Raw genomic sequence first — 21,429 nt, 5'->3', positions numbered from 1 at the left:
TAGCTAGATTAGACTTACATCAATCGAGCCTTCTTTACACAACTTACTCTTTTTACGGACTGGTTGTACAAAAGCAGTAGACGGGCCGCACAAAGTTAAGAGCAGATTTTTATAGTGAATCAAGAAGGGTTTTTTTCTCTTCCTCCTTTTTTCCCCTACCAATGTTAGCTCCTTTCTTTTGCCGTTGGGGTCAACAAGGAGCTCGGGTTCCTGCGGGAGAAGAACAGCGTTTGTGATCATTGGTCGCTTTGACTCAGAAATTGCCATTTTTGGATGTCGCCCTTTCCCAGGCGGTATAGACAACTATCGGTAAGGTATCGGAGGGTTGATTTAGGCTATCACGTGTCGGGGAGCTGTCTGTAATCCCCCAACGGTACCTACGGTCCGATCTTGTCTCGAGCTGGAGCCTGATTACTCCTTCAGGAATCCAAGTCTTTGGCCATCTCTCACCGGAGAGCACAGCAGCAATCTCACTACAGGTTGCGGCCAGGCAACTCAGACGGGGCAGGCAGCATTAGGCTTGTACAGCTGGAATGCCCATTCAACCATATTCGATTCTGGCGCCCGTCCCAATATCATCATTACCATCGCTCCCGGTGCGACGCCTGGCACGCACGACATGGCGCCCGTGTCGCAAGAGATGGTTCGCTTCAGCTTCAGCTCCAGAGACAACTCACCACTTCCCACATGATATTCCAATCTTGCCATTTCGATTCGAGACGGGCATAGGCCTTTTTGCGAAGCGACCACCCCGCCCGTTTCCGCCGCCTTTTTTGTCCCCTCCATCTACGTCCTTTACCGATCCTCTAAGTACACATCACCAGAGCCGCGATCGTCGTGCTTTTGTCCATGGACAACTGATCAGAGGGAAAACAAATGGCGACGATGCTGTTTACGCAAGTGATTATTTCATTTGTGCCAACGACGGCGTGGGAGCGTGGGCTACGAGGCCCAGAGGGCACGCTGGGTAGGTTCACGGACAACTTCCGAGCTTTCTCACATTAGCCGCTGACATTCATCCCAGGCTCTGGTCGAGACTTGTTTCGCATTTCTGGTCCTCCGCGATCGAAGAAGAACTGGTTGCATTAGAAAAATCACAGGAACCCAATCCGATTGCCAGTTTACAGAGCGCATACGAACGAACTCTTGCTGCGACGACCGAACATGACTGTTTAGGCACAACAACAGTCTGCGGTGCGCAATTATACTATAAGAACTGCGCCGAGAACGAAGCGCAAGCTTCGCCAGTCTTGTATGTAACTAATCTGGGAGACTGCCAGGTCATGGTTCTCCGACCCAGCACACAAAAGGTCATTTACAAAACTGTGGAGCAATGGCATTGGTTTGACTGCCCACGACAGCTTGGAACGAATAGCCCGGACACGCCCAACGGCAATGCAGTCACGGAGAAGATTGACTTGGAAGTCGGCGATGTTGTGCTTGCAATGAGCGACGGCGTTATCGATAACCTCTGGGAGCATGAGATCGTTGCGAGCATCCTTAAAAGCATCAAAGAGTGGGAATCTGGAAAGCACCCAGAAGCTCACAAGGGCGATCTGACGGGTGGTCGTAATGGTGGAATGAGGGCAGCTGCTCAGGACCTCATTGAAGCAGCAAAAGAAATCGCCCTAGATCCCTTTGCTGAGAGTCCATTCATGGAACGTGCGATTGAGGAAGGTCTAGCGAGTGAAGGCGGTAAGCAATAGCTGCTCTCTATTTTGCTGTGCAAAAAGCTAATATGGGTAGGAAAACTTGACGACATCAGTGTTGTCGCTGCTCTCTGCGTGAAAAATGAGGGCTGACTGTGGTCTCTTTGCTGGACAATTGAGACATTTGAACGATTTAGAGTAGACTTGACAGGACGAGCGAAGCATTATGGTACTTAATTACACGATTTAATGATGGAATGGAATTCATATAGCCCTGGAATAAGGGCTACCATGCATTATAGAAAGAATTTGTCGAACCAAAAAACGAATATACTATTATTATGAATAATGTGTTTTCACTTCCCTTGACAGTTCTTGATAGTTATCATGCTTGGAGAATAAATGAGAACATGATTGATGTCGCATAGACATTGCGAGCCACAGCACGTCCTAGAACTCACCGCTAACATCTGAGCAGTATTCTCTAGGCAGAATCACTTACAATCAAGTCATAAACCTAGAAGACATTTGCTTTATCCTCTAATGAATGGTTATGATTCTTGTATTCCTTCATGACAAGTGGGATGGATGGCGGGGCATGATGACGGACAGCGGGTCGCGTCTAGCTTATCGCACGTGCCGCGATAAGGAAATTTATTTTTTGGATAGTTGACCTTGACTTCACCTGTCGTCGCATCTAGTTTTGCTTGGTACGTCCTTTAGCCACTTGCTCAATTCACAATCAAACAAGACATCCGCCAAAATGAGAGGAAAGAGATCAAAACAATACCGGAAGCTCATGGAGCAATTCTCTCAGACTTTCGGCTTCCGTGAACCGTACCAGGTTCTGGGTAAGTTGTCGCAAACTGCGCCGGAGTCGAACGAAGCTTACAATATTTAGTCGATGCCGAGATGATCAGAGATTCTTGCCGATTCAAAATGGATCTTGAGCCTGCTCTATCGAGGACTGTTCATGGCAAGGTCAAGCCCAGTATGTCTCGTCAACAAGCTGTGTCCGCGACCGGTTGCTAATGTGACTAGTGGTGACCCAATGTGAGATTCGAAAACTTTACGCTACAGGGAAAGATCACGAAGCTATCGAGCTGGCAAAAACGCTCGAGCGCAGGCGTTGCGGACACCATCCCGACGATTACCCCGAGCCTCTGGGCACCAAAGAGTGTCTGCGATCAGTCGTCGACCCCAAGGATACCAACCAGAACAAGCATCGCTATGTGGTCGCCAGTCAAGAGCAGGAAGTGCGAAAGATGCTACGGGGAATTAGAGGCGTTCCGCTCATTTATATCAAAAGGAGCGTCATGATTCTTGAGCCAATGGCCGACGAGAGCGTCCAGGTGCGAGCAAGAGAAGAAAGAAGCAAGTTCCGAGCGGAGATCAAGAATGCCACCGGCAAACGAAAGCGAGACGATGCAGACGACGATGACGAAAAGACCGACAAGAAGGATGCCAGTACCACCGAAGACCAGAAGAAAAAGAAGAAGAAGGGCCATGGTCCTAAAGGACCTAACCCTTTGGCAGTTCAGAAATCGAAGAAATCCAAGACCGAAGGACAACAGCCACGGAAGCAGGAATCTTCCGACGCCAAGGACACACAAGAAGGCGCCGGCAAGCGAAAGAGACGGAGACGGAACAAGACTGCCACTGAGACGGCAGACCAAGGCGAAGCGGATAACACTGCTGCCGCCGAGGTGGTCATGACAGACGCTTAAGTCTTGGAAAGAAGCGGGCATTTTATGGGAGGAATGCTAATAGGGACCACGTGCCAATCCCAGAAGATGCGCCAAGGTAGTTTATCAAAAGGAGTGTGCGCCGTTAGCGATACCCGAGAACATAGCATAGGTTGCGAGGAGAACAGAGAACAAGGGGCGTGGTAAAATAGGATATAGTGTTTAAAGCGTTTAGAGTGGACGGTGTCAATTTAATTGGTAAATGATGCATTCAAATTGCATTGGTTCTGATCCTTGTTGGGCAACAGTGTCACGATCAATTGACTAAAGGGATTCAGATCGAGGAGCATCACGTCCCCTTTGGCCAAAAAGTATTAGGGGTCGCGTGAGGTATGAAGAAGAAATTGAGATGCCTTAGATCCAATATCCCATAGGTTATGGGCCTGCAGTGAATGACAAGACCCATGCAGTGGAACATCCATTGCATGGATCCCTTACACCAAGGTGCTGACGTCCACTAAGAAACCCGCTATCCGCTGTCTGCCAGGGCCATCAACCGCTTCCGACTCAGCCATCTTCTCAGATGGGGATGGGTCGACCCCCACTCAACGCAATTCAAGACGGATTTTATCCACTTCGATATAGGAGTTCGTTTCTGGAATAGTAGAAGGACGAGGGCAATAGCAACGCCCGTAGCTCGTTCTTTTACAACAATTCGATCGAGCTCTTGTTACGGGGGTGATTCTCGCGTCGTCGAATCACCACTTACATCATCTTACCTCACTCTTTGACCGGCTTCAAACTTAAAGAAGCACTGGAGGACTTATTAATTGCCCGCAGAACTTTTGATCTGGGGTCGAATGTCGTTACCAGGCCTTCGGCCCTTTCGATCCATTATCTGAAGCGCATTCGAATCACCCGAGTCATCTTTCTCCTCTCAATCTTTTTTTCTTCTTCTTCTTCTTCTTCTTCTTCAAGGACGCAGTTCTTCTTACCGACAAACCCGTTGAGCGGGGGTACCAAACATAATCACAATCCTCAATCATTGAGACATCATGACTACCCAGGCTGATGTAGACGACTTCGGCCTGCCCATCAGGCGGTATCCGACTCCAAAGATCGATGAACCTGCCGATGCGCCCACCGATGCGGCTACAGAAGAAAAGCCCGTCTCTGCTTCGGTTACCGGGGCTACGAGCGACGAGCAACAGAAAGCCCCTGAGGGAAACGACGATAAGACTAAAGATGAGCCAACACCTCCTACCGGCGAAGCTGTCAAAGCAGACGACCAGAGCGATACCTTCGAAGATGCCCGATCTGAGCAGTCCAGCCCTAGAAAGGAGACTGCTCGCGAAACCCCTGTTGTCGCGCAGGAAACTCCCACACCGACTGAGACCGAGACCAAGCATGTGAAGAACGAACCGCTCGAGACCGAAAGCGCTCCCGAGGATTCGAAGCCGAAAGTCCCTGAAGAGGCTCAATCCGAAGCACACAACCTCCCTGAGAAGCCAGAACAAGACAGCAAAGCTCTTGAAACCGAAACCCCGCCCTCTAGTGACTCCAAACCGAAAGGCCCTGAAGAAGCACAAGCAGGAGCAGACGATGTTCCCAAGAAGCCCACAAATACCGAGGTTGACGTTGACGAGAAAGAGGTTGCCAAGTCCAATGAAGAAACGCTTGTTCCTGCTTCTCAAACGCTGCCCAAACGGGAGCAGATCTCTGAATTCTCTCATCAAAAGATCACTGTTAAGCCGGAAGAGAAGAAGGAGGAGGAAGATCTAGAATGGCAGGAGATGCCTTCATACGCCAGATATGACATGTATAATGATGACGATAAGCTGATTGCTAAGGAATATGACCCCGAGGAAGTTGAATCGTACCAGTATGGAGGTCTGGGTGGTGCCGGAAAGGGCTATACTCGTGTGTTCCTGGATGACGACGCCGAGTCTGCGACAAGCATGGACGAAAACACGAAATACCTTTTCAAGAGTGCAGCTGGAACCAGCATGGTGGATGACGATGATGGGCGGGACGCTGTCGGTCAGATGCAGGCTACTAAAGATCTTTTAACAGAAGGCCAAAGAGTGGCGTACGTTGGCCTGGTTCGCCTGGAAATTGTCAGACTTGTGAAGGAAGAGGAAAAGCTGAAGTCGTTTAAGAAGACTAAGAAGGACGTCGGCATTGCAGTCGAATCCATGTTGATGTGGGGTCAGAAGATGATGCTGAGGCTTTACTCCCACATGGAGATTAATGAAGCAGAGCAAATCATGATTGAGCAGCTGGCCGAGCATGGAGTGATGCCCCAAGATTTATCGCCGGCGCTTGTTACCAACGCCCGAGTGGCAAACCCTATGGCAGACGGCGAGACATCTATGCCAGGTACCCCATCTCTGGAAGAGAAGCCCGCCGAAGCACCACCACCATACCAGGCACTTGACGGCGAGGAACTATCTGAGGTCAAGACGCCATCGCAGCTTCCCACTACTTCAAAGATTGATATCGATCTACGATGGACGGTCCTTTGTGATCTCTTTCTCCTTTTGATTGCTGATTCTATCTATGATTCACGTTCAAGAGTTTTGCTGGAGCGAGTCGGCCAAAGTCTCGATATCACGTGGATTGACATCTGCCGTTTCGAGAAGAAGATCACCGAGGCTCTGGAAATGCAACAAGCGGCTGAAAAGGAGAATTGGAATGAGGAAGAGCATACAGAAGCTCGAAGGAAGAAGGCATTGACTCGTCGATATGTCATGATGGGCCTAGCCACAGTAGGTGGTGGCTTGGTCATCGGCCTCTCAGCTGGACTTCTCGCTCCTGTTATCGGTGCTGGCCTGGCTACTGGTTTGACCGCCGTTGGAGTGACAGGAACAGGCAGTTTTCTCGGCGGTGTTGGAGGTGCGGCTATCATCACGTCAGGCGCAGCAGCATCAGGAAGCCTTATCGGAGGCCGCGCTGCAGGCCGAAGAACTGGTGCCGTCAGAACATTCGAATACCGACCTCTCCACAATAACAAGCGAGTCAATCTAATTGTGACTATCTCTGGATGGCTTACTGGTAAGGTCGATGACGTCCGCTTGCCTTTCAGTACAGTCGATCCTGTAATGGGTGATATCTACTCGGTGCTTTTCGAGCCTGAGATGCTTCGAAGTATGGGTGACACCATCAACATCCTGGCTACAGAAGTAAGTATTTCGTTTGCTCACCATGTGGTATGCGAGGCTAATTTCCCAAGGCTCTTACATCAAGTATTCAACAAATTCTTGGTACAACCATCTTGGCCACTCTTATGTCGGCTATTCAACTACCAATCATCCTGACCAAACTAGCCTATCTTATTGATAATCCCTGGGCTGTCTCTTTGGACCGTGCTACCGCTGCCGGAAAGATCCTTGCGGATTCTCTAATTGAGCGCAACTTGGGAACCCGACCAATTACATTGGTAGGATTCTCTATCGGAGCGCGAGTGGTCTTCTCTTGTCTTCAGGAGCTCAGTAGGAAGGGTGGTATTGGTATTGTCCAGAATGTCTATATGTTTGGCTCACCTATCGTCGTGAGCAAGGAGGAGTATATCAAGGCCAAGACTGTTGTTTCTGGCCGATTTGTCAATGCTTACAACCGAAATGACTGGATTCTCGGTTATCTGTTCCGACTCACAAGTGGAGGTATTCGTCGGGTAGCTGGTCTAGCTCCGATCGAGGAATGCCCCTTTATCGAGAACATGGATGTCACTGATCTCGTTAATGGTCACATGGACTATCGTCAGAAGATGCCTGTGTTGCTGATGAGATGTGGGTGGTCTGTTGAGAGCGAGGAGTTTGTCGAAATTGAGGACCCAGACCCTGACAATCACAATGAGCGGCAACGAGAGCTTATCAACGAGATCGAAGAAGCCCGTAAGAATCTTGAAAAGGAGGGTAAGGCTAAGAAATCTGGACGGTTCAGCTTCTTTGGGCGAAAGAAGAACGTTGGAAAGCAGGATTGGGAGATTTACGAAGATCAAAAGAAGAACGGAGAAGGTAAAGACAAAGCAAAGGAAGGAGGGCAAGGCGACAGCAATACTGGCGTATTATTCGACATCGACGCTATTCGGGCAGAAATTGCCAAGGAAGCTCGTGATCGTTATGCCAGTCATGAAGATCTCCAGGTCAAGGAGATCAAGTCAACGCTACCTCCCATGAAGTTGGATGTATCGTCACTCCCAGGTTCTCCTTCGGCGACTGCCAACGGCTCCAAAGCTGCGTCTCAGACCAATTTGGGTACAGCACGGGACTCGCACGAGATTAAAGGATCCCAGGAACGGTCTCACAGTTACACACCCAGTTATACCCGACAGGCATCACCACCTGGTTACAGCTCACCGTACGGCGGGGGGTTTGGTTCAGGGAACGGCAATGCATACAGCTCGGACCGGCACGACGAGGACGATATCCAGATGACATTTGATACGTCGTTTGGTGATCATCCCAGGTCGGCAAGTACGACAACCCCAGCTACAGAAACTACACCAACTCGACCACAGGTGAAGACGGCGCAAACGCTGCCCACGATGACACTGCACGAGCCGTGGGGCGATTCAGACGACGATGATTTTGGCAAGGAGAAGGAGATTTCAATGACATTCGCTTGAATTGGCAATACTAGGAGTTCTTTTTGAGTTGTTGGTGTTTTACAGGTCGGCGGTTAGAGGAGATCAGCCTCTGGGTTCAGACTCTAGGTCTCTGACCTCGACTCTACCCTTTGAGTTTCATGGCGGCGCATGGCTTGAGATTTTGGATGTTGCATTCCTGAAGGAGTAATCAAAAACGGTTGGAGCATCAACACACATAGTAGTTAGTACCTATCTAGAATACCTGGCGTGGTAAGTACGAGCAATGACGAAGATGAGATGGAGTAGAGAAGGAGAAAGAGAAGCCTTATTAATCAACATATTAATGCATTTGGATTGTTGCATCAACTAAATGATTGGTCTATGTGTTGGCTGGTGCTGTTTACTGTTGGCCCGATCACCAGTTCTATAAAAAGCACAGTGATGCGTGTGACTGTTGGACGATCTTTGTTAACGTAACCTCACGCTATACGTTGGTGCGCTCGACAACAAGGAGTACAACACACGTGGTTCACAAAACTGGATCTGGATGGTTCTATCCGACCATCAGCGAGAATTGGAATACGCCTCTTGGCTGTGCAACTGGCGAGACATTGAAGAAGCTTGACTTTGTCGTCAACTTTAGGGTAAGATGCGTGGTTAAGACTGACTGCTACTCTAACATCGTAAAGCATCAAGTTGAAGGTTTGCTTAGAAGCGGCTGAAAGCCGAGTATGTCTCCAGTGGTATGCTTATTGGGTCAGAAAGTAACCAAGCGGACGATCCGTCGTGTAAGCAGAATTCACTCATACACCTATGAAGAAGTGGTTGTTTGGTGGCTCACAGTCAGAGCACAACTGCTTTTTGCATGTCTCAACGCCGGAGCAAATCTTGCGAGGGCAGACGAGATCGTCGTCCTGTTGGTGTACAAGAGGCTGCTGGGGGCGAAGACAAGATGAGCAGCACTTGAATCCTGCCATATGTGGCACCATAGTGGTGTTTGAGCTTGAGTGATCAGCGAAGGGGGCAGTCATTCACACAGCTATAGCAGCAAGTGTACGAATATGAATGAATGTGGACTCTGTTGGATCCTGATATATATTCAATCTTCTTGATCAAGATAAAAGACATTCATCTCTTCTCTTCCAGATCTTTCTCAGTTACACATGAGTGAGCGATAGTTGAAATGGTAATCTTGGGGCTGACGGGGCTCAGCGCCAATTCCCCTAAGACAGGAATATGTTAGCGCTAATGAAAGTCTAGAGCTTGTACTTCACAGTGCCACCTGTCAGCCGCAGGTGGCTTTCCCTATTGGAGGAAGGCTGGAAAACCTGGGTGCTTCAATGCCGGGGTTTCATAGGGCAGAGTGCTCGAATAGCATTTGACAGGGCTTGCACTGCCATCTCCACAGTTTGACGCTCATGAGAATGCATCTCTCTTCAGTAGCCGCCTTCTTTGTGTCTTGTTGAGTCAAAGAGAGACATGGAGTAAGTATGTGGGAGAGGAGACCTGCATCCGAAGAATCGTACGGAGTATAAGAAGTAAACACCGAAATTGACCACAAGGCAGTGCAAAGTCCAATCCTGTCAGCAATCCATAAAAAAAGTCTTCTTCTCACTCATGGTTCGGTATCTCCAGCATCGGTACCTTAGTGCTGACAGCAGGACTCCATCCCATCCCATCCCTTTAAAGACGGGAGTCCAGGGTACAAGTGGTTTCAGGGGTCTGGACACCACCCCAGTTCGGCCCAAACCGTAACTGGCATAGAGCATTCCTTTTGTTCTCGTTCATCTCAGCTGAGAATGCTTGAGTTGGCGTGATGGTCAAGCCATCAAACAACAGAATCTTTGTACTGCCAACAACTTTGCCGCCCAATGTTGCTCAAATTCATTGTGATAAGAAACCAGCGGAGAGGCAATGCATGCAGAAGATGGAAACTGGCATAAAAAACGTTTCAGATTGAATGTCAGCGTGTGGGAGGAAAGCCGTTTGTTGCAGTGATCCTCGTTCAGCGGCTCAGCCCAGCCAAGCAGAAACAAAACCGCTAGGCCAGGGTGCGCCTTCCTTCTAACCGTGCAGGAAGGAAAGCATGAGAGCGGAGTGGCCCAAGTCGTTAAGCTTACCCCTTTAGGCAAGCACTGTGCTGTACTTGCTGTGTACACTTCGTACGTGAGTCCTAGTACAGTAGTTGGCCAGGCTGAGTACGCCCTGGGGCTGCACTTGCAACCATCCAGGTCAAGCCAGGCCAGGCTTTTCCGCAGTAGCGAGGAGGAGAGGAGACGGAGAGTGAAGAGATGTGACAGGGAAGGAACGAGTGACCTAACCGTTGGCTTCTTCCTGTCTGTTTTCTTTGTTCCCTTCCCCATCTGTTCGCTCACCTTTCTTTTCGTCTTACTGCTCCTCGTATCCAAACCTCCAATACACAACTTCCCTTTTGCTTCACTTGCGCTGTGCTGTCTTCCATTATCAGTCCTTGGGGACTTGTCTCCGAACGATATACGTTGGTGGTTGGAAATAACCTGGGTCTGTGACTACACCTCAACGAACGAGCATCACGAAAGACGAACGACTGGATTGGCCTCTAATTAAACTTCGAATACGACGGACGGGCTTTGGACGAGTAAACGAGCGACTTGAGAATTTTTGAAACTACTCAACCTGACTCTTGCTGCAGCAGAATGGATCAATTGGCCAACCAAGTCCAAAATGACGACAGTCCAGGCGATCTTGCGAAAGTCGTGCAAGAGGCATCAGCATCGCCGTCGCCTGCAGCCAGTGACACGCCTCAAGAATCGGATAGTTCTGGGAGTCCTGGGTCAAATAACGACAACAAGAGCGGTGGAGGCATAGGCGAGTCTGGTAAAGATAACAGCGATAAGGTCGTTAGTTTCGATCCGAACCTTTTCAAAGAAGGACAAGTATTTGTGGTTGCCGATAACCAGCGGGAGAGAATGGTGAATTTTGACTACGATGAAGAGACGACCACCCTCCGAAAAGTGGTATGGCAGGTTACCGTGGATAACAATATCAAAACGCTGGGCAGCAACATCACTTCCGGTTCTTCCAAGAGGGAGATGAACCAATTTCACAATGGTAAGATCTGCTCTAAAACATGATTCATGCTCCCAGTTGCACGCTTCTTGCTGATACATTGCGACACAGCCACGAAGTCCTCGATAATACTTGACTTCACGGGTGAAACCAGCAAGTACTATAACAATACCATGCAAATCAAGGTCGATTGGAAGAAAGATGATGGAAATCAGGGCCAGACCGAATCGATACTCTTCACTGTCACCGACAACACAGGCAACGTAACCGAACTTCAGAATCGCCTGACAGAGGAACAGAAAGGACAAGAAGACCCAGAAACCACCTTTCCACCAGGTCCATCCTCAACCTCAGGGAGTACAAGCTCCACATCAAGTGTCGGTTCTAGTGATAGCAGCGGCGGCGGCGGAGGGCTTTCGACTGGCGCAACCGCTGGTATTGCTGTTGGCGCTGTTATTGGCGGTCTTCTGCTGATAGGTGCACTGGTATGGTTCCTCCTCCGCCGACGTCGTCGCAGCAAGCAGCCCAGCGAAGAGTACATCACACAACAAACCTATGCGGTGGACAAGGAAACCCATGGCCGTAGCAGTGACTCACCCAACTCACCCTACTCAGATGAACACCACATGCAGCCTATCGCCGTCGGCAATGTTGATCGTGGTATTGGTTCAACTCCCCCACCTGGTCGTTCATCTATGGGGTCTCACGATCGTGGAGCCAACAGTGGTGTTCAGACGCCCCAGGGCATGTCTTCCAACGTTGCGCACCTTGTTGAAGATGGCATGACAGCCGAAGAAATCCGAAGACTGGAGGAAGAGGAACGGCAGCTGGACGATGAGATTGAGCGCGCGGCGAGACGATAGTGCCGCCTCGTATGGGCAAAAGCTATCTGTCGACCTGAAAAGGCGAGAGATTCTGTCGTTTCGTGCATCCTGGGGTTTGGAGTTTTTGCGTATGTCAAATCTAGTTCTCTCACGGTCGCTTTAGGCTGGCCGCTTACTTAGGTAGCTGGTTGATTTGTTCATCGTAGCAGCGTTGTGAATACTTCGCCTACGACGGAGTGTATGGTCCATGGTTGATTGACCGTATGTATCCATGCTTGGGAAAATACCAGACTCTTTTTATTGCGGGATTGATGAAGGGCCAAATTTCTACGATATTTTGCCAAAATGTAGCGTTTATGAAGCTTGAAGATGTAGTTTTAATACACATTTTTCTCATGATAGGTCTTGTTACTCTCCTACCACGAAATGATCGTGCGTAAGTATCGTTTCAAACGAAACGAGAAACAATTGACAGGGGCGTCAGGACATCAGGAGAACTGGCCACGGAGAGCTCAAGAGACGAAAACAACAGACAAAATATGGCAGTTAAGACGAGGATTGAGGCTACTTATTTGATGCCCAAAGCCTTAGAGGGTCATCTTTCTGCTACACAGTAGCGCGGGTCCATATAATTCGAAGTGAAACTCTGATAGTTGTACATTTCCTATCCATAGACGCCTTGAAGCAGATCTCTACAGCAAATCCACACTTAATACTGAAAGAACTCTTTTGATTTTAGTCTACACCCTTCCGTGCCGATACAGCACGAAAGTCTGCCCTTGCAGTATCAGATCAAACATGCTCACCCTTTTCGCCCACCGACATCATAAGCACAAGGATACCTTGTAAAAAGGAACTGCCTGTTAACTGCGGGAGAACCAGCTGCTGACCATGTTGCTCGCGATGTTACCGGCCAGGTTACCAGTGCCAAAAGCGGTTCCAGCAATGCTAGAGGCGTTGCTGAACTTGTCGCACCGAGAGAAGGCCAGGGTATTCATGATTGTAAGGACAAGAGCGATGACTGACGCAAAGTGTTAGCTTTCTGCCGTTGGGGTGTCTGTCACGGGTAGGTATTATCAACATACTAACGAGGGGCAGCCATAGGAACTGCAGTCGCACGAGAGCAAGAATGGCCATCAGAACCCACAGCATGGGCTGGATATACAAAGCGAGCCAGAAGAAGCGGCTATCGGTAGGGTTGATGGTTTTAGTTCCAGGCTCGCTGCTCTCAAACACCCACTGTGACTCTCCTGACTGAGGATCAACCTCGTTCCACCATCGCAGACCAACAAGACGACGTCCGGCGATGTTCTTGATGTAGTAGAAGTCGGCGGCGAGGAGGAGAATGGTGATGATGAAAATCATGATCCTGAAAAGAAAAATAAGTCAATATCTCTGCACTCTCATCGCGAGAGAGAGTTGATTACGCACATGCTTTGTATGATCCACAGGCCGAGAAAGTAGATGAGGACACTTGCTACGCCCAAGTTAGCCAATTGTGCTTTGCCTCGTCGACGGTCTCAGAAAATCGTAGGAGACGCACATATTCTGAATCCGAGAAAGGTGAGGAGCGTAATGGGATGCGCGCTGAGGCGCCAGCTGAGAGATCCCGGCGCGGCGGGCTGCGGTTGCGTGGCATCCATGATAGACGAAGTTACAGATATTCAGGAATACGTCAGTATCTCGATATTATCGCTTGAAAGGGACTCGTATTCGTAGAGGGAAGTCGAAAAACGATTGTGTCGATTCGATCTCGTAAAGGCCGGCCGTATGTGAGAAAAAAAGACGAAGAATACGTGGGTGGTTCTTAAGTCGAGAGAGCTTTGAAGCTACTGTGTAAGCTGGCCTTCTCATCAAGCCGCGCAAGGGATGGAGCATTGATCCGCGACAGTTAGGAACCCCTGGTTGATGGAATTGGCAAGCGGTAAGAGGTGGCAGAATGGATGTTCGACCTTGCTACTGGGTAGCAGCTTTATAGAGGGCCTAGGGTGTCAAAATAAAGTAGTCTAATTGACTGCTTAAAATGACATGAAATGATCAATTTATTCCGTTCTCTATGCCCTCTGCGGCCAATTTTTCTGATACCCGACCCTGGAACCGTTAGCTGGGACGTCATGAGCTTTTGTGGAGGCGGGTACTGGCGTATAAGTCGCAACAGTCAACCTCGGTCTTCCTAAGACACTCACTCAATTGTTGTTTCGTGAATGAATACGTGCTTGAAACTTTGTGCTATACACGCAGAAATCTTTCACAATGGCTGCCAGATCGTCATCCATCATTAGGCGCTCATTACTCTATGGTAAGTCCAACTGCTCCTTACCAATTGCTTTACAGGACTAACACCCCTCTTCAGTTCCGGGCTCATCACAGAAGATGCTCACAAAGTCTCTTGGTCTCAGCTCAGACAATGTCACATACGATCTTGAAGACTCTGTCACGCCTTCTCTCAAGGAAACAGCTCGGAACCAACTCCGCGAGCACATATCAAACCTTAAGGGCCGCCCATCTGGGATCTCTGAGCTGGCTGTCCGCATCAATGCTGTTTCGACTCCCTTTGCGCTTTCAGATTTGACCACACTAGCTCCATTGCGCCATGTCGATGCGGTCGTTGTCCCCAAGGTTAACTCGGCAGCTGATCTGACCTTTGTCACTGATGTTCTTCGACATGTTGCTCCAGAACGACATGCAACGGACGCAGAGAACCCAATCAAGATTATCGGTCTCATAGAGTCGGCTCGTGCTGTCATGGATCTTTCGCAAATATGCAAAGCGTCTCCATATCTGAGCGGCTTCATTTTCGCCGCCGAAGATTTTGCCCTCGACCTATCTCTAACGAGGACTCCATCATTGACGGAATTTCTGTACGCCAGGTCAGCCATCGTTACCGCTGCCCGAGCTGCCGGACTACCCAGTGCCATTGATCTTGTTTGTACATCTTACAAAGGAGAACAGGGGCTCAAGACTCTTGAAGAGGAATGCGCCGGAGGTAAATCAATGGGCTTCAATGGAAAGCAATGCATTCACCCTAGCCAGGTTGAAGTGGTACAACGCATGTTTGCGCCAGATCAGCAAGAGGTAGAATGGGCCATAAGAATATCTATTGCCGATGAGAAGGCTTCGGCCTCGGGACGAGGTGCCTGGACGCTTGATGGCAAGATGATCGATGCTCCTGTTGTTGGCAAGGCTAGTGCTGTAATCGCAAAGGCAGAGCAATGCGGCATCGATATTCAGAGCTTGAGAAACAAATGGAAGGACCAAGAACCAGAGTAATGAGCATTGACTAGACCTACATACATAAATTTCAGTAGGCGATACATAACTACATAATCCTAGAAACGATTGGGCCTCCAGAATGCAAGCATTTCGGCATCTGGCGCACCGTAGCTGTCACACATCCTGCCCGCAGAACAACCAGCTTGATCGTCTAGTCTCTCCCGGTTTTCTAACATGTGTTGATGTATCTCTGACTCATAGTCCGGATATGCGCCAGGTTGAGAAAGGCCACTTCCTCGGCTATATCCCTGATTTTGTAATTCACCCAAGTCTGACTGCACAAACCCGAGCCCATCTTGAGCATACCCTGCCATATCGCCAACATCACCATCTTGCAGAGTCTGGTATGTCTCATCCTATCTCAAACTTACCTTACCGTCAATTCTTTCAAGGAAATCTTGCAATGTTTCGTTGCCATGACTTGAGTGCTGCTCCTGGAGCTGTGGCTCCTCGTGCTCTTGTCCATCATGGATAGAGTAGTTTACCTCTGGAAATTGTACATGGGAGGACGTAGAAGGTGCTGGCATGTCGAGCCCATGAATAAAGCAAAAAGGTTGCTGATAAGCTGACGACTGCTGTATCGGAATGTCCATACCGTAGCGTTGCCATGCATCATGTACGTTCTGCTCCACGTTTTGAAGTTCGGGATTCAGTATGTTTTTTGAGCCAACAAGGTAATCAAAATCCCCATGATCTCTTTCAAAATTTGTAGGCACGGGTCTTGGGGCACTGTCTGTATGAACGCATTGAATATAATGGTGACCTCCTTCCGAAGTTCTGGATACAGACTGCCGTCTGATGTTAGTGGTAGAGTCTTCTGTCTTGTCGTCGTGCCTAGAACCTTGACTTATGACGTGCCCCTTTCCGTTTTCCGCATCGACTGGATTTGCCAAATCGGGTGAGTATACTTGCGTGGTGCTGTCAATGTAGAGGGGCAAGCTCTCATCTCGCTGTCCAAAGCACAATGAATCGTTCGCTTTGTTAAGGTGATTCTCGCTGCAAGTCTGGTTGGACCTTGCGTTGTTCGAAGGAGGCTGCGTTGTTACTAGTAGAGTCTGGTTCTTTCTAGTGCAGCTTGCCTTCAGTCCCCCTCTTCGGCTTGTATGGATCTCAGCCGGCTCCGATTTCTCAAACATGTTGTTTCCATCACCATGAACGCGACTTGGCTGTGTTTCCTTATCTAGAATGCCTGTGCCATCAAAGACACCAGTCTTGATGAGCTTCTTGAGCATCGTCCCTGGGCTTTCATAACATGATTCCGAACTAGTTCTACTGGGTGAGTTGGAGCCTTCCTGGAAGTCATTGTCAACGGCTTCGCTTGTATTTGTATCTTTGTTGTTTCCTGGCGTGGTCAAGAAATTCGTACATGGCCGAGAGGATGGGTCGAGGTTGTCCGTAATCCTGTCTTCTTCATGGTCTGTTTCTTCGCTGGTGCTAAGCTGAGAATCTTTATGATTCTCTCTCACACCTGTGCCTAATTCCAAGAATGCTGTGTCATTCAGCATGAGGTCGGTAACTGTAATCTGTTCAGAAGCGGCCAATATGGTATGGTCCTGAAATCTGACCTACCTGGTACAGCAGTAGATGACCGGCCATTCAGAAAAAGTCCAGCAGTGAGGTTTGGTTTCATCTATGCAAATAACGTTAGAAATTCTGGGCATCTTCCCGATAGGTTGTAGTTAGTTGACTCGCCGTTACCCTCGTATTTGGGATAGCACCAGACACAAAATTGGTCACGACGTCTTGGCTTGATCGAAGAAGATGCTTTTTTGATCGGGAATTTTTTCTCGACTTTTTCTTGGCCTTTACCGAGGACCTCCCTGTCCCCTTGTTTTTGGAAGTATATCGATCTAGGCGTGTCTTTCTCCTTGGCCGTCGTCCAAACGAGCTTTTTTCGGATGTATCATCAGACAACTTTTGACGTGAAAGTGAACGAGACCTTTTCTTATTCTCCTTGTTAGAGCCAGTCTCAACAACAGGTTCGAGTTGCGATGCTGTATCAAGATCATCAAGATAGAGTTCCGGAGACGTGGTGTAAGCGGGTTCTCTAGGGAGCTGCCTATTTCTTTGAGGATCATTTCGATGTCGGATCGGTGATATGGGCTCAACAGGAAGATTGTTAGGTCGCCAATTTATTTCTCGAAGCCGGTCATTAGTCTGTGAATCATGTTCCTCCGAGCCAGCCAGTCCACTGGGACCCGGTGTTGCATTCAACCAAGATTGAACAATGTCAAAGCCATCACGAGGAGCGTTGCTGCCTGATCGACTCGAGATTCGTATGGTCCTGTAGTTGGCCTGTGCCTGGCCATTCGTTGGACGGCGATCGCACCTTGACCTCATTCAGATCTAGAGGATAGAGAGAGGATCTCCTTGTTGGCGGACGAAGGATTTTCTCAAGGGATCAGCATTGGTGAGGCATTGTCTTCGGTTTTTTGACAGCTGAATCAAAAGAGAAGTCTTGCTAGAGCCCAACGGTTCTTCTTACCCACCACCTAGGTAGGTAGGCAGGTCCTGCCCAACCCAAGATAAAGAGGCAAGGCAGGTAGTTACAACAACATGTGAGGCAGGAAGGTGCTCACCCAAGTCTAAACCGAGGAAGGTGCATCAAATATAATCACGTTCTTTGCTCCTTCCACTAACAGAATCTTCCATATCTACCTACCTACCTACCTACCTAGGTAGGCACTTAGTGCGTCGTTCTCTCTGTTGGCAATGACAGAGACTTCAGGTTCTTATTCTTGTTTCCTCCAGATGCTAGAAGCGACAGGAATATCAATACCACTGAAGACTTACTTGAGTTTAAGAGCCCAGTAACTCGCATACTACAGTCGCAATCTCGCCAACGATAACGTCGGAAATGGCGACAGCGTCGATTCGGCTGTCCGCTTTAGGAACTCGTCAACAAAGTGTTGGTCCCTGATATCTGGATCCAGCAGCCATTTCTTGGCATGGACGATTCAATCTACTAAGCCGCTGCCAAGGTGACATCGCAGCAATGCTTAATTTGGTGTTTCACCACGCTACTGCACATCTTTCAGGGCACTCATTGTTGTTACTGGCTTCAGAGTTTGGTGAAGTAAGGCTTCCTGTGTACCTCTCTGAAATCAAGTTAACAATAAACGTCGTATTGCAGACACATCTCTCGGATCCAACTCGACGGGTAAAGCATTACAACCGGAGAATGTCTTTACTTGGAACTCGTTTCATGCTTTACGAAGCGGGAAAAGCTTTGACACTCTGCACGTTTCACTGCATGGTTTAGCTCTTGTCTTACACGCCTCAATCCTTACGTGCCCCTGGCAGTTCCGCTCGGGGAAATTATACAATCCGCGCGTCTAAGTCCTGACGAAGCTTGGAGAGATCATGACCTTAGCTGCAAGCCAGGAAACGTTCTGCACAGACCCTGGAAGATATCCACCTGTTCCTTCTTCTTGAAAACATCAGAAATAGGAACAAATCAGTGTCGAGCTTTCTCAATTCTTGATCACCTCCAAGCTTCAAGATACTTGCTTGGCCCCTGGATCTGCTCCACCCAGGGGAGGAGGGGCAGCACGTGTTAACGACAGGCTTCTGGATGAGGCGGGGCTCAAATAATACCCCGAAAAGGAACACATAAATCGCCAAGGGAAACGGGACGGCGTTGTGTATCTTGACGATGCAGGGCGTCGTAGCACATATTTTGACAACATTATGTGCGGCACAGGCAAAGCACATGTTGGTTGATAGGCGCCCATTCTGGATATTAAAGCTTCCCCATCAACTCAAGGGCCCGAAGCTCAGGGAGCAGGACCGGGATATTGGGAGCAAGTGGGTTGAAGGGGGCTATGCCAACGGCGAATTGAAAACTAGCAGTATGATGAGAAGGGGGAAGATCATCGAATAGTTATGCTTGACCTAGGGGCAAGGAGCGATTTGAGCCTAGCTACAGTGCTTGGCTTTGGGTGAATGTGGGGGGATAGTTGTGACCAGGATGTGGAGGCCCGTCGTCATCACAGGGCCAGCATAAGCTTCCATTCACTTGTGTCGTTTGAAGCTGCAGGAGTCTTTGGTCAATGGCTGGCTAATTGGTACCAAACCTAGCATTCATGACCACGGTGTGGGTGGTGGGTTAGTGTTAGTGCTTCCCCTGTTACTGATTCTGCCACATAAAGCTTGTTTGGAGAAAGCTCCTTGCCAGACCAAGCACCGAAACAGACACCCCTGGTCGGCTTGTCGCGGTGACGGGTAGTCTAGTTACGGTGCGGAGCGGTGCAGTTCACCAGCACTGCCTCCATTGATGAGCCCATCAGGTCTGGGATCGACGCGAGGAGGTAGCCTGGCTTGGCTTGGGTTGTGAATAGGTGATGTGGAAGTGAGTCTGGTACACTTTAATGTCAAGATCAGAAGCGTGATTCGCGAAACGTGGTCACCTAATCAACTTGTCATCAAACAAACGAGATATTTTAAACTTATCACCTTCAGCACTGCACTTACCCCTGGCCAGCATCGTCATTCCGCTCTGGGTTACAGAAACAACGTGCCTGCTTGCTTGCTTGCCTGCCTGCCCGCCTGTCGTGCCTCGAGTTCGCTCACTGCGCTACGCTGCTTTGCATTACGCTGCAGGGTACATACATAATCTCGACAGTCACGCTCCGCCCGCATTTCATTTAATTCACCAAGACCCCTCTTACTACATCGTCACTCTCATTCTTGGACTGCACTGGATTGCACTGCGCCGTCTAGTGAACAGAAGCTAAGCTAGAGCTATACTGTACGCTGCCTTGCCTTAGCTACTATACTGCTTCTGCAACCTCCTACTGTGTTGAAGCTCCACCTTCATCTTCTTTCTTCCTTTCTACACCTTACACCTCACATTTCTCTGCCAAACTTGCTCATCTATCAACTGGCTGTAAATCTGTCCTGATAATCAGCGATAAGTCTTGGTTTTGGATAACAAATCGAAGTTGTCTATAAAACGGAATCCCGGAATTACATATTCGAGACAACCAAGGTGCGCTCTTTCTGTCTCCCAACACCCTTTTCTGCCGTTCTCTTGGCCAGAGTTGCATGTAAGCGCGTGCCTCAAGCAAACGACGCGCGGCATCTTGTCAAGCAACAGTCGTGGAGCTGAGGTTGGAGAGGTTATCCTGGATGCCAAAGCTTGACTCTATGAGCTTGATCTTCTAAGGAACGCCTGCGATCCCGGACGGCCGACATTCATTCCATGTTCTGCCACGAATAAAGCTAATAGCTAATCGAGAACAGATCTCACAATTCGCAATGTCGAAACTTTTCATCGGGTTGGTTCCATGCATTTCATCTCACCATCAGCTGCTAATTCAGTCGCAGTGGCCTAGCATGGCATACAGAGGAGGCCACTCTTCGTCAAAAGTTTGAGGAGTTTGGTCCCGTCGAGGAAGCTGTAGGTTAATCCATTCCTTATGAATATCCTTCAGGCAAGGCGCTTCTAGTTCTACAAATATGTGGCTCTGATGCGGGTGTTTGTTGGATGGAGAAACCGTTTCTAACGATGGACTTGGAAGGTGGTGGTCAAGGACCGTGATACTGGCCGCAGCCGCGGCTTCGGGTTTGTGCGATACACTCAGGAGGGTGACGCCCAGAATGCCATCGCAGCCATGAACAATGTCGAGTACGAATAACTTCAGTTCCTCATGACATGAGTACTGCTATGACGTTATGGTATTGGATCTGACCGTATATAGGTTTGATGGACGTACCATCCGAGTTGACAAGGCATCCGACAACGGCCCCCGAGGCGGTTTCGGTAGAGGAGGAGGTGGCTACGGACGTAACTTCGGCGGCCCCATGCCGTATGGAATGGGCCCTCCTGGACCCGGCTACCAGATGCCCGCCCCTAACATGTACGCGCCTATGCCGTACGGCCGCGGATATCCACCCCCTCAGCAAGGCTATGGTGCCCCTCCTCAAGGTATGGCTGCACTGGAACTCTCAGGTCGTTTGCGCTCAAGTTAACATTTTATAGGGTTCATGCCTCCTCAGCAGCAGTACGGATACCCTGATCCCTCTCAGCAGTTTGCTCCCCAGCAGCAGCATCCCCAGGGTGGAAGAGGATATTAGTTTGACTGGGAGTTGGGCATGGAGGCATCGTATTGCGCCCCGAGCTTTGTTTATGGGCCTCAAAGCATGAAGTTTTGATGGCCAGCGACTCCGACAGCTTTTGGTACTTGGGCTTGCGGATCCTTTTTGTGATTGGATCATTAGGCATTGGTGAGCATATTGGAACGCACAACTATACCCGGATACTTTGGTTGAAGCATGGTTTAAGGGCATGGCATCTTGGGTTGGATCGCCATTTTGACACGGCCGTTTTATGAATGAACCTAGTGCGAAAGACAAAGAGG

General features: G+C 49.2%; 8 protein-coding genes across 8 annotated transcripts; 6 read left to right on the top strand and 2 right to left on the bottom strand.

The window, feature by feature from the left end:
* Positions 1–619: 619 nt before the first annotated feature.
* FIESC28_10522 (uncharacterized protein) lies at positions 620–1,802 on the top strand (the record flags this gene model as incomplete). Its single annotated transcript, XM_031164653.1, has 4 exons — positions 620–643; positions 825–967; positions 1,025–1,695; positions 1,747–1,802. The coding sequence occupies 4 exons, from the start codon at positions 620–622 to the stop codon at positions 1,800–1,802; spliced, it is 894 nt and encodes a 297-aa protein (XP_031011298.1).
* A 610-nt stretch (positions 1,803–2,412) lies between these two features.
* Positions 2,413–3,376, top strand: FIESC28_10521 (uncharacterized protein; the record flags this gene model as incomplete). Its single annotated transcript, XM_031164652.1, has 3 exons — positions 2,413–2,500; positions 2,551–2,640; positions 2,691–3,376. The coding sequence occupies 3 exons, from the start codon at positions 2,413–2,415 to the stop codon at positions 3,374–3,376; spliced, it is 864 nt and encodes a 287-aa protein (XP_031011297.1).
* A 1,013-nt stretch (positions 3,377–4,389) lies between these two features.
* FIESC28_10520 (uncharacterized protein) lies at positions 4,390–7,961 on the top strand (the record flags this gene model as incomplete). The annotated part of the gene is made up of 2 exons (XM_031164651.1): positions 4,390–6,516; positions 6,567–7,961. 2 exons carry the CDS (start codon positions 4,390–4,392, stop codon positions 7,959–7,961), a joined length of 3,522 nt encoding a protein of 1,173 aa, XP_031011296.1.
* Positions 7,962–10,597: 2,636 nt separating this feature from the next.
* On the top strand, positions 10,598–11,833 carry FIESC28_10519 (uncharacterized protein; the record flags this gene model as incomplete). The annotated part of the gene is made up of 2 exons (XM_031164650.1): positions 10,598–11,012; positions 11,082–11,833. The coding sequence occupies 2 exons, from the start codon at positions 10,598–10,600 to the stop codon at positions 11,831–11,833; spliced, it is 1,167 nt and encodes a 388-aa protein (XP_031011295.1).
* Positions 11,834–12,657: 824 nt separating this feature from the next.
* On the bottom strand, positions 12,658–13,437 carry FIESC28_10518 (uncharacterized protein; the record flags this gene model as incomplete). The annotated part of the gene is made up of 4 exons (XM_031164649.1): positions 12,658–12,815; positions 12,880–13,163; positions 13,226–13,271; positions 13,338–13,437. 4 exons carry the CDS (start codon positions 13,435–13,437, stop codon positions 12,658–12,660), a joined length of 588 nt encoding a protein of 195 aa, XP_031011294.1.
* A 610-nt stretch (positions 13,438–14,047) lies between these two features.
* FIESC28_10517 (uncharacterized protein) lies at positions 14,048–15,064 on the top strand (the record flags this gene model as incomplete). Its single annotated transcript, XM_031164648.1, has 2 exons — positions 14,048–14,093; positions 14,148–15,064. The coding sequence occupies 2 exons, from the start codon at positions 14,048–14,050 to the stop codon at positions 15,062–15,064; spliced, it is 963 nt and encodes a 320-aa protein (XP_031011293.1).
* Positions 15,065–15,123: 59 nt separating this feature from the next.
* Positions 15,124–16,697, bottom strand: FIESC28_10516 (uncharacterized protein; the record flags this gene model as incomplete). Its single annotated transcript, XM_031164647.1, has 3 exons — positions 15,124–15,236; positions 15,444–16,583; positions 16,637–16,697. 3 exons carry the CDS (start codon positions 16,695–16,697, stop codon positions 15,124–15,126), a joined length of 1,314 nt encoding a protein of 437 aa, XP_031011292.1.
* A 3,629-nt stretch (positions 16,698–20,326) lies between these two features.
* On the top strand, positions 20,327–21,145 carry FIESC28_10515 (uncharacterized protein; the record flags this gene model as incomplete). The annotated part of the gene is made up of 5 exons (XM_031164646.1): positions 20,327–20,346; positions 20,396–20,468; positions 20,590–20,696; positions 20,770–20,996; positions 21,051–21,145. The coding sequence occupies 5 exons, from the start codon at positions 20,327–20,329 to the stop codon at positions 21,143–21,145; spliced, it is 522 nt and encodes a 173-aa protein (XP_031011291.1).
* Between the last annotated feature and the right edge of the window lie 284 nt (positions 21,146–21,429).

This window comes from Fusarium coffeatum (assembly GCF_003316985.1).
Source record: "Fusarium coffeatum strain FIESC_28 chromosome Unknown BRIP53273_contig_320, whole genome shotgun sequence".
In the NCBI taxonomy this organism is placed as follows: Eukaryota; Fungi; Ascomycota; class Sordariomycetes; order Hypocreales; family Nectriaceae; genus Fusarium; species Fusarium coffeatum.
Note: the sequence above shows the minus strand (reverse complement) of the source record. Positions and strands in the feature narration are given on the sequence as shown.